We start from the raw sequence: 11,309 nt of genomic DNA on the forward strand, positions 1-11,309 counted from the left end.
TCTATCTTAAAAGAAAAAGAAAGCAAACAACGAGGACATTTATTGCTAGGAATGACATAACAAGTGAGGCCTTTGGCTTAAAACTTCCTGTCAAATCCTTTTGTATTATATCCTTGCTCCGTCATATGCTTTCAACTAATTTATTTGAAATGTGAATATCTTGCACATTTGTATTTATACTTCTTCCTCTTCATCTTCTTTGATGTAAGATTCAGTGCAACCAATCAACAAGGAAAAACCTCCGACGAGCATTTGTAGCCACTCCCATAAAGTTCCCTTATACAATGTCACTAATGGTAGGTTTCTTATAATAAGATGTTATTTATAATTAACCTCGAAACTGTAGAAAATTCACATTGCATAACATTTCCTGCTCCAATAATGTGAAAATTTGTAAAGAATTAAAATGTGCATTGTACTTTATTTGACTTTTGATGGTTCAACAATTGGGTTACATTGCCTTAGTTAAATATGATCGAGATGTTTATTTTGAATGAAATTTTAATGTTATATATCCATTCATCCCTACTAATGTATCTGGATGAATTACAGTGCTTCAACATACATGCTCTACATCCAACACCCACAGACAATTTGGAGTTGAACCCCCTGTTAGTTGTAAGTGTTTGAGTACAAGGTTTAATAATTGGTATTTGGTACGCATTAATTTTGTTAAATGTTTTCAATAATATACTATATATTTTGAAGGTTTATTCATGAGATGGGATTCTCATCAAGTTAATTTTTATGCAATGAACTAATATTAATAGATCATTGAGTACACAAACTTTGCAATTAAATTTTCTTTCATGTGACAATAGAAGTTAGTTGATTATTACGTGACAAATAATGTTAGAGCATGTTAATTGTCTATTTTTTTTGACAGACAATCTATAAACATTTGATAACATCCATACAATCAAAGTTTAACATAAACATAATTTATTTTATTACTTTAATTTTTCAGCTCCCATTGATTTAGGCGACCAAGCATATCCATGTGTTCACTGTGGAGCTATTATGTGGATAAATGAATGACTTGAAAAAAATTGTTCTAACCTTCATCCAAAGTTTGGATTATGTTGTCTTCAAGGGAAAGTTGACTTGCCTAACCCAAAGCATGCTCCTTGGCAACTACAGAGGCTATTTCACTCCATAGATGATGATAGTAAGAATTTTCTTGATAATATTAAAGCATACAACATGATGTTTGCATTCACGTCCATGGGCGGAAAAGTTGATAAACGAGTAAACAACGATCGTGGTCCTTATGTGTATTGTATTAATGGCTAAAACATGCATATTGTTTAAATGAATCGTTGAACATTCATTCATGTTAGATATATTGCATATTATATTAGATGTATTTCATTTGTGTATGTTATGATTTCATGCCTATGTCTTTTGTAGTACACTCATATCCATTATATTTAGAAAATGTTTTCTACATTTGTATTTAAATAAATGCGTGTGTATATGTGTTGATTGAGTACTGATGTAATTCCAGTTTTAAGTATGGTCGAAAACTAAATATAGTCACTTCTCTCAATAGGAATTTGAATCTTGATTCATCACATTCTGAATTCATTTATATTGCAATTTTTTTATTATTGTAATACCATCATATATTTTTAATTATTTTAAAATATATTTTTGATTATAACTTCATTTAAATAACCTCATGTAGTAATAAAAGTTGAATTAAAAATTATTATAATTCTTATAAGAGGACCCGTGCATTGCACGGGTGAAATACTAGTTTAAGATAATAGAGAAAAAATAACCTTTTTATATGCAGATGATTAAAACCTAACAACAAATTATAAATATTTTTCCTCCATTTTTTCACCAATAAATGATGGAAATGTACTTATAACTTGTTATTAGGTTTTACTAATTTGTGTAACGGAAATTATTATTCCATATTTTTAAGTTGGGAGTAAATTTATCATTTCATAAAAATCAATATGTTAAACAAATTTCTTGGAACTATAATTATCATCACACTTTTAATAAGGAATTATGTTAATTTCAAAAAGATACAAAATCATGGGATGATGTAACTTTTAGTCTTTTAAGTTTGTCTCACTTATTAATGTGGTCCCTCGAGTTTAATTTCTATCAATTGAGTCCCTTAAATTTATTTTGATTATTAATTTGATTCTTATTATTTTAAAAAAAGAGGTTGCATTGTTAAAATTTGTTGACTTGGATAATTGAATACAGATGGAAGCCATGCAAATTAATTAAAATGAGTGTAATTATTTAATTAGAGAAAAAACATACTCTAAAATTTTAAAAAATAAGAGAACAAACCACGTTGCAAAGAATAATATTGGTAAAAATTAAACTCATTTGAGGATTGATTTATTCTCATTTAACTATATATACATGTCAAATAATCAATCTATTTTATATATTAAATTATTTTAAAAGTTAAATTGTATTTTAAAATTTAAAAAACTTACATAATAATTTAAAAAAATATAAAAAATTAAATTAATAAAAAATTAAATTTAAAAAATTCAATTAATAATTAAGATGAATTTGAGAGATTAAAAATTTTATCATTTCCAAAATCATTTTGTCTTTTTCGTTTTGAAATGACATGACAGACTATTAAAACCGTACAATTACAAATAAATGACAAGTTTACTTTTAAACGTAGAAAATTCTTATACCATAAGGATGAAACAAAAAAAAAATTTATAATAAAGAAACGGTCATTATTGGCTTGATAAACAAAACTTGGCAGAGTTTTTGATTAGTTTTTCAAACAGCGTGTTGGAACAATCATGTTGTCTTCCAGCCTTTTCTTCTGAGCTGGATTTCGTAGAATTATCAGAATCAAAGTTTGTTTTCATATTCAAAGAATGTTTATAAAAATATTTAGATATTATTTATTAATAATATATTTACATTGATAATAAAATTTATTACATGATCTTATAAGTCATTTTTTCTATTAAAAAATATAAAATATTTTTAATTGAATCTCACCTCTAATAAAATAGTTACCTATTTTTAAATTAACCTTATTTTTTTATATTTACCTCTATTAAATATCTTACAATAAATATAAAATTATATTCATTAATAAAAATACTTTAAAAAATAATAATTATTTTTTAAAAGATTAAAAATATATTATATTTTTAGACATTCAGTTTTTAAAAAATATCTTATTAAATGAGATGAGGGGACTATATGTTAAATTTATTACATCATAGTAAGATTCGATTTTATGGCTATGTGAGTTACGTGTCAAATGTTTATCCACTAACCAACTTTTTTTTTTTGGTTATAATAAATTTTTATATAACAATAACAGTAATAATAATAATAAGATGACCCGCAAGGTGGAATTTTGCGGCAGCCTCTCTTCAGTCTTCAGCTCCAACGTCGGCTCCTCCAATGAAAATAAGATGGCACGCGGTGGAATTTTGTTGGCTAATGCTAATTCACAAACCTATCTCATAACAAATTAATAAGGCATGCTTCGCTCATCTATCACGTGATATTCCTTTTATCATCCAAATAAAGTGCTTTATGGACCAATCAGGTATTGGAAACTTTTCTCTATTTTTTAATTTATCTATTTTTTAAATACTTTATTTAATTATTTTTCTATCACATAAAAAGTAAAATACAATCTCTTTAGAATTAGATAGAATTTTTAAATAATTTTATTAAATATCCCTTTAGTTTTATTTTTAAGATTGAAAGAATTTTTTTATCTTATTTATAAGTCATATTATTAAATTTTCATCACAAAATTTTTTCATTTGATCTTTATTGAATATTAGATAGAGAAAATATATTATTAAATTATGTATATTTAATAGGAATAAAGTTAAAAAATTATTAAATTTTTAGACAAAGTTAATAAATTTTAAGGTTTTTTTTTAATTTTAATAAAAATATGTTAAAAATACCTTATGGATTAAATGAGTAATTAAAATCCTAACACTATTAGTTAATACTATATTCAATATTATTCATTCTAATCCCGTTTATAAGAGCTTATCCATTAATCATTAACATAAGTTCCTCCACAAAATTTAACAAAACATTACGGACCTATTTCGAAAATACTTGTCCCTCTCACTATCCTTCCCATTTCATGGAGTACCAACCAAAAAGGTTATTTCATTAAAGTTGATAATAAGGTCTTATAAAAGGGATTGGTTGGAGTATTAATTACTTTATTGCATTCAAAGTATAGGACATTTTTAACAATTTCAAAAAAATAAAAAATAAAAGATAAAAAAAGTAGTTAAAAGTGATTTGTATGATTAAAATTGTAAAAAAAGTGTAATTTATTTTCAAGATTTCCCTCTAATTATAATTAATCTATCTTAATTACCTTTATTTTTTACATAATCTCTCCCTACAATGCAATTAATAAGTATATTTGTAATAAAAAATTAATATTATATACTGTTTACAAAGTGTTTTACATTTTAGATAAACATTTAAAGGAAACCTATAATTATGCTACCGGATAATATTGCAATGAATGAATATTTTCCTTTGATCATAAAAAAAATTGTAATATTGAATGACACAAGAATAATATCCTGCAGATTGCAAAAGCGCGGTTTTTTTTTTTGTTTTTAAAAAATAAGAATAATTAAGAAAACAGACAGGTCATGAAGGAAGAAAATATTTAAAAAGGCTCACAACCCAGTTCTGCAAATAAAATAATAGTTGTAGAGATTGATCTAAAGTTTCATTGAATAAACTGATTGATATTGATTTGGCCGGGAAAAAAAAAAACAGATATTGATAATGCGATGATTTTGAGTCGCCATTAATTTCTGTGAATCTTCTCTCCGGTGGTCAAATAGAGATGTGCCTCAATGGGAGACTCCTTTGCTCTGCATCTCCGCGTCTCGCTTTCCCTGTACTTTCCCTTTCACTTCTCCTTTTTTTTTTTTTTTTTTTTTTTATTTTTTTGATGAAACTTCTCCTTTTATTATTTTTATTTTCAGTGCAATTTAATTTTATTAGCCTATTATTGTTTCTTTTCCTGCAAGCTTTCATTTTTATTATTTTCTTTTAAGAAGAGGTAATTTATTAATTTTCCTTCCCACTCTGCGAAACTCAAACCGCAATCCTGTTCAAAACTGCCAGAATCCTCTGGGCCTTTTGCGTGTACGGTGACAGAATGAATATTTCTATACTTGGGTATGTGTAGGTAACACAGGAGGGGGGGATTTAAAGCTTTTCGGCTTTTGCTTCCTATGATATTTTTGGTTTTGCTTTCAGCGACAACAGAGGCTGCTTCATGAAGTGTTCGAGCATCTGAATGGGAAGAAGGGAAGCGCGTGCTGTTGGATTTCATGAATGATTGGTCTTGCTGAAACGAGAAACTTCTGAAGGATAAATAGAGTTTTGCAATTGTTGGCTATTGGTAATGAATTATAGATTGGCTGATTCTAGTGAGGAAGAATGAGATCATTGTAGGTTTTTGCCTTGGTCGATTTCGACAAATCCCCTTTGATCTGAAATTGCCCAGTATATATTTGGGGATTGAAGATTGTCTATTTTTTCGCAATTTGGGAATTTAAGTGGTGATTAATTGACTCTTGGATTTTATTTGGGTTTGAGTTTCTGCTATGGATGAAGCTCAGGTTGGTTCTGGTTCCTTGCCTCCTTTCTTGGCGAAGACTTATGAGATGGTGGAGGATCCTTCCTCGGATTCGGTAGTTTCTTGGAGCAGCACTAATAAAAGTTTCGTAGTATGGGATCCAACAGAATTTGCAAGAGATTTGCTGCCAAGATTCTTTAAGCATAATAACTTCTCTAGTTTCATCAGGCAGCTGAACACCTATGTAAGAAGATCCAATCTTCACACGTTCTAGTTGTGCCAGTTTGTTTTGCATTTTGTTTTTCCTTCCTGCTTTTGATAGCTTAATCTGTGTTTGATCATTTTTTCTATCCTTTTTGAACAGGGTTTTAGAAAAATTGACCCAGAACGTTGGGAATTTGCGAATGATGATTTTATAAGGGGTCAACCACATCTTTTGAAGGGTATCCATAGGCGAAAACCAGTTCATAGTCATTCTATACAGAATCAGCAGGGACATGGAGCTTCGCCATTATCGGAATCTGAAAGGCAGAATTTGAAAGATGAAATAAGGAGGCTTAGACAAGATAAAGAAGTACTTGCTTTTGATTTACAGAGACATGAACAGGAATGGAAAACATGTGAGATACAAATACATTGCTCAAGCAGCCGTTTGGAAAAGTTGGAACAGAAACAACAAAAGATGGTTTCTTCACTTTCTCAAGCGTTGCAGAAACCTGGGTTTGCTTTAGATCTCTGGTCAATTTCAGAATCCCCGGATAGAAAACGAAGGTTGCCAAGAGGCGTGTCCTTTTGTGATGAGGCTAGCATTGAAGATCCTATGGAGACTTCCCAAATGTTACCTAGAGAAATCTCCATACTGACATCAAACCTGGAGAGATTGAATCTGCTGGAATCATCTGTATTATTCTGGGAGAACATTGCAGATGATTTTGGTGATAGCTTTGTTCAAAGTTCTTCAAACTTGGACTTTGATGAGTCAACAAGTTGTCCTGATAGTCCCTCCATATCCTGTGTGCAACTAGATATTGAAATTCAACCAAAGTCATCTGGAATTGACATGAATGCTGAGCCTGCTGCATCTGCTGTTCCTGAGACTGTTGCATCAAAAGAACAAGTAGTGGAAACCACCACTGTGGCCACTGGTGTTAATGATGTCTTCTGGGAACAGTTCTTGACAGAGAATCCTGGTTCATCAGAGACACAAGAGGTGCAGATGGAAATGAAGGATTCCGATGCCCGAAAGAATGAAGGAAAATCTGGCGAACTAAATAAATTTTGGTGGAATGTGCGGAGTGTAAATAATCTTCCAGAACAGATTGGGCATCTTAGTCAAGTAGAGAAAACTTAATTGCAGTTGATTATCATCCAGCTTGTGATGCCCAACAAAAAACTCTAGGTATGATTTGTTTGTCTCTGCAACAGTAATATTTCACATGTTCATATACCGAATTGAATGTTTCTTTCTCTATTTTAATGGATTTAGACTGTTCATTAGTCTGAGTTTTCTTTTATCCTTTTCTTTTCTGTCCTCCCCCCCTTTGGAATGGGGGTGGGGGTGGTTTTGCAACCAGTCTAAGTTCTAGGACCAAACTTTTTTGACGTTGTGATATTGGCATTTTTATATCTTACTATAGGAAAGAAATCATTGGCAAATGCCCTTTGATGCCTTCTGCAATGAGAGTGACTTTTGAATCATATTAAAGATGATGATGATGATGATGTGATGTAATTGTCAAGAATTGAAGCTTGATTTTTGCATTTGTGATCTAGAATTACTAAAGTCTTATGGAGGAAGGAAGAGGACCTAATTGTGACAGTTCAATTTGGACAACGAGAGCATTTCTGCATATGTAATGAATATTAACCGTAAGTAAGACAAGTGAGAAAGAATGCATGAGGAAGATTTATTTGTAAGAATAGAAAAGACTGTTGATCTTATATTAATTATTAATTGTATCACAACAGGTGAGATGTTGCAGGAAACAAGGATATTGAAAAATACAGGATGTTGTGAAATATCACTTCTATTTTCTTCTTCAATAGTTTTCATATTTATATGTCTCCCTTCTATCACATTAGTAAATCACTTCGAGATGTAACATTGTAAAAGTTCAACTTAGTTGCCCAGCAATCAAGTTCATTGTAGGTGACTACATAAAAAATCCTAGTTACGTAAAAGCATCTTTTCTATATTGTAATTCATTGCACTGGGGGTTTAAATTTACGTGATTTGCTGTATCCTGTATGATTGTACTAAAGTTTTAGCCCGAATATCTTTTCTATGTAGCAAGGCTAATCCTTAATTGTCATGTTTTGAACTAAAGAATAGCCAGTTATGTAAATCTCTTGATATATGGAGAGGTAGAGTAACAATGTAACATGAATGCTGCTTGATCTTTGTTTGCGATCCAGCCATATGGTTAAGTTCTGATGTGTTTGCGTTCCTTACTTGATGGAGGTCCTTAAAACAATTGGGCTTGTTTATTAATAAATATAAATCCTATTACTAATAACCTATCATGGCAAAAACCTTGTGACTAAATAGGATTTTATGGCATGCAAAATCTGCTAGACCATTAAATAGTACATTGCAGGGCTTTGATACTCAGATTTTAGGCTCCCATTCAGTCTTCCTGAGAACAGGCGCCTGATTGGTCATGGATGACTTGATGAGACCCATAGGGGAAACAGAGCAGGGGACCTTTTTTTTTTCACCCCTTTGCTTATTTTAAAAATGGACGAAGTTGCAGAAGGCATTGTTTGTGTGATGAAAATCTTTCAACCATGCAACATTGCATTTCAATAATGGGATAGACAGCAAAATGATTGATAGAAGATGCAGCATTTGATGTACAATGACATCAACATTAATATAAAATATAAAAAACCTAACGAGCCATACTATTAATAAGTAAATATCATCCCATATAAAATATAAAATCTGTAATAAAATTCAATGTTCAAAAGCCATGGATAGTGCAGCTCATTCATCATATTCCATGCTATTCACGAGATCCACATCCTGTTAAGTGAATAAACATGATTTGTATGTTCCATGTGGCTACAAAGCAGAGTGTTTAGGTGTGTTAGATGTCATACTTCGTATCTTACCAGATGAAACGCTGACATATCACAGAATAGATCAAATGCTATATCGTTTATGCTAGAGGTTTAGGCAAGAAAATATAAGGATAGGAATGGAAGCTTTACAACTTTTAGGCCTCGTTTGGTATGATGGAAGAGTTTTTGATGGAATCGGAATCGGAATTGGAATTGGAATCGGAATTGGAATCAGAATAGAATTAAGTTATAAATGTATGTTTGGTATGAAGATGGAATCTGAATATAATATTAATAAATATATGTATTTAAAATAGAAAAAGACCAAAATGCCCTTATAAAAAAAATAAAAAACTCAACCATCATAATGGAGTGTGTATGTGGGGCACTTATGACAATTCCATGGAATTGTGGCAATTCCATCATGATGAAGATGGAATTGAATTCTAGGTATTTTGGTTGAATTGGAATCCATAAGGAATTGGATTCATGCATACCAAACAAGTGAAAACATGATTCCAATTCCAATTCCATTTCTCTTGGACCCAATTCTAATGTACCAAACATGACCTTAGTTTTTTTTATTGCCACACAGCTAAGAATCACCTCTAAGATCACAATATAGTAGTATGCACTGTGCAGTATTAGAAGACCTGAAAGTGCAACCAATATATGGACATGTTTTCCTATGACCCATTTCTTTTTTATGGTTTATGTCAATTATATGATATAATTGAAGCTATTTTTCATCATGTATCTGAATCATGCAAGATTTAAATGTAGGCTCCGGATTTGAGATTTGATCAGCATGCTCTTTATAGTTATGATGCCTATTTTTCCTCTTTATTTTGTGTTATCATAAAATCACCTAGTCTTTTCTTTAATGATAACTTAGTCCTATGGGAGTTACTATATTGTTTCAAGTTTAATAATTGAGAAGTGACAACTTCAAAGGGAAATATTGTTAGTTGGGCGTGAATATTTCTATGCTATGTGATTACATTGGCATATTGTGCACAGAATATCTTATTGTAGTCAGGCTGCTAAATCTTACTGCTGGTTGGTGGATTAAGCAATTTGATTTTGTTTTAATTTCAGATTAAGTTTGTGAAGAAAATTAAGATAGATTATGGTCAAGGTGACAAACGTGTTTGTGCGTGTAAAGTTCCATATTAACTTCAAGGTCGATTCATGTTGCCATTCTGTTGTAATTCTTCACCTATTGGAACCTTGACTGGATTGTTTTCCTTATTTTGTCAAAGTTCTATCTTTGATGCGTGCATGCACATTACAGTATATTGTTGTTTTTTTTTTTTTTTTTCCAGTAAGAGATGCCTGGAGATAATCTGACCTTGTCTTATTCCATGCTTCTTTTGGACCTGTCTTTTCTGAAGTGGGAATGGAATATATTTTTAGCTCTTATAGATTGACAAGAGCGGTTGATCTGACGTGTTTGTGTTGTAACAGGTTTTAGACTTTGATTGAATATAAAAATTGGTGGCAAATTGGGTACTGCGTCAGAATCTGGTTAGGCTTGTCACTTCTGGATGAGAGGACAATTTGAGTTGCAAACTGCAAGCTTTAATGCCAGTCATGTAAAGCCGATACTGAAAGCTTTCCATCTCTGTCATTTGGGAACTGTACTTGCACTGATGTCGGATGGTTGTTTGTGGATTGGAGTTCCTCTGCACCTTGATGGAAACACAAGGTGAATATGTTGAGATGGAAAGTTGGATACAGGCCACACCTTAAACACTGAAGAATCTGCATTGTGTAGGGTCCAATGAATTTGAAGCATCGATGCTTTGCGAAAGTGAGTGATGAAGCACAATGACATTGTGTGATGCATGTAAGCTGACCTCACTTGGCGAAATAATGTTGCGTATTGTCGTTGATGCTGCTGCTCTGTGGAATGAAGACGACAGGTTCAGACCTCGCAGATATCTCAGTTCTGTTGGGATATAATTTTATCAAAGCATTGCATCGGCTGAAACTATGAAAGAGATGGATCTGATCTGAAATGATGGTTAGAATGCGGATGTAACTGAGACTAGTTCCAGTTATTCATGGAAGGGATTGAGATGTTGCACACACTCATCAGTTGCTCTTGTTTAATCCTCTGTAAAAATGACTCTTAGAATATAAGATTTTCTGAAAATTATATAGTATTCATTTCCTCTTTATCAGTTTCTCTGTTATTGGTACGTGACATTTCCTCATATGGCCTCTTGGCCAAAACTCGCCATATTGTTTTCTTTTTGGCGTGGGGCATCCGATGTCTCGGGCATGCCTCACGATGTGTCTAGATTAATCTAAATCAAGTTCATTTGGGATCTTTTCGAAGCAAATGTTTTATCATCTACGCTGTTATATTTTTGGAGTTCAAATTCAAGACCTTTTGATTAAGCTTATACAATTTTCTTGCGAGTTGAATCAAATGTTCTGTAGTTTAAGATAATATTTTTGATACCATTTATAATTTAAAATGTCATAATTATTATCTATATTTATAAATTGGAATTAAAGTCTCACCCTGGACCCTGGGGTTTGAATTTTCTTCTTCTCTCAGTGGTACATTGCATCCGAGGAAGTTGGTTCCGAGCTGTAATCCATATTTCGTTTCAGTCAAAGTCAAATTCAGTTTTGCTCAAAG

General features: G+C 31.5%; 1 protein-coding gene across 4 annotated transcripts; it reads left to right on the forward strand.

The window, feature by feature from the left end:
- The first annotated feature begins 4,770 nt into the window (after window positions 1-4,770).
- LOC129285802 (heat stress transcription factor A-4c-like) lies at window positions 4,771-10,991 on the forward strand. 4 transcript variants are annotated; one of them, XM_054921703.1, is made up of 4 exons: window positions 4,771-4,906; window positions 5,272-5,837; window positions 5,958-6,992; window positions 10,124-10,991. In XM_054921703.1, the coding sequence occupies exons 2-3, from the start codon at window positions 5,622-5,624 to the stop codon at window positions 6,942-6,944; spliced, it is 1,203 nt and encodes a 400-aa protein (XP_054777678.1). In that variant the 5' UTR covers window positions 4,771-4,906; window positions 5,272-5,621; the 3' UTR covers window positions 6,945-6,992; window positions 10,124-10,991. The 4 variants fall into 4 exon arrangements, with proteins under 4 accessions (XP_054777678.1, XP_054777676.1, XP_054777677.1 ...); XM_054921701.1 differs by lacking the exon at window positions 4,771-4,906 and adding an exon at window positions 4,985-5,190; XM_054921702.1 differs by lacking the exon at window positions 4,771-4,906 and adding an exon at window positions 4,985-5,157.
- Window positions 10,992-11,309: the final 318 nt, after the last annotated feature.

The sequence above is a fragment of the Prosopis cineraria genome, unplaced genomic scaffold, assembly GCF_029017545.1.
Source record: "Prosopis cineraria cultivar Desert tree isolate PC_DT_omini unplaced genomic scaffold, ASM2901754v1 PC11, whole genome shotgun sequence".
In the NCBI taxonomy this organism is placed as follows: domain Eukaryota; kingdom Viridiplantae; phylum Streptophyta; class Magnoliopsida; order Fabales; family Fabaceae; genus Prosopis; species Prosopis cineraria.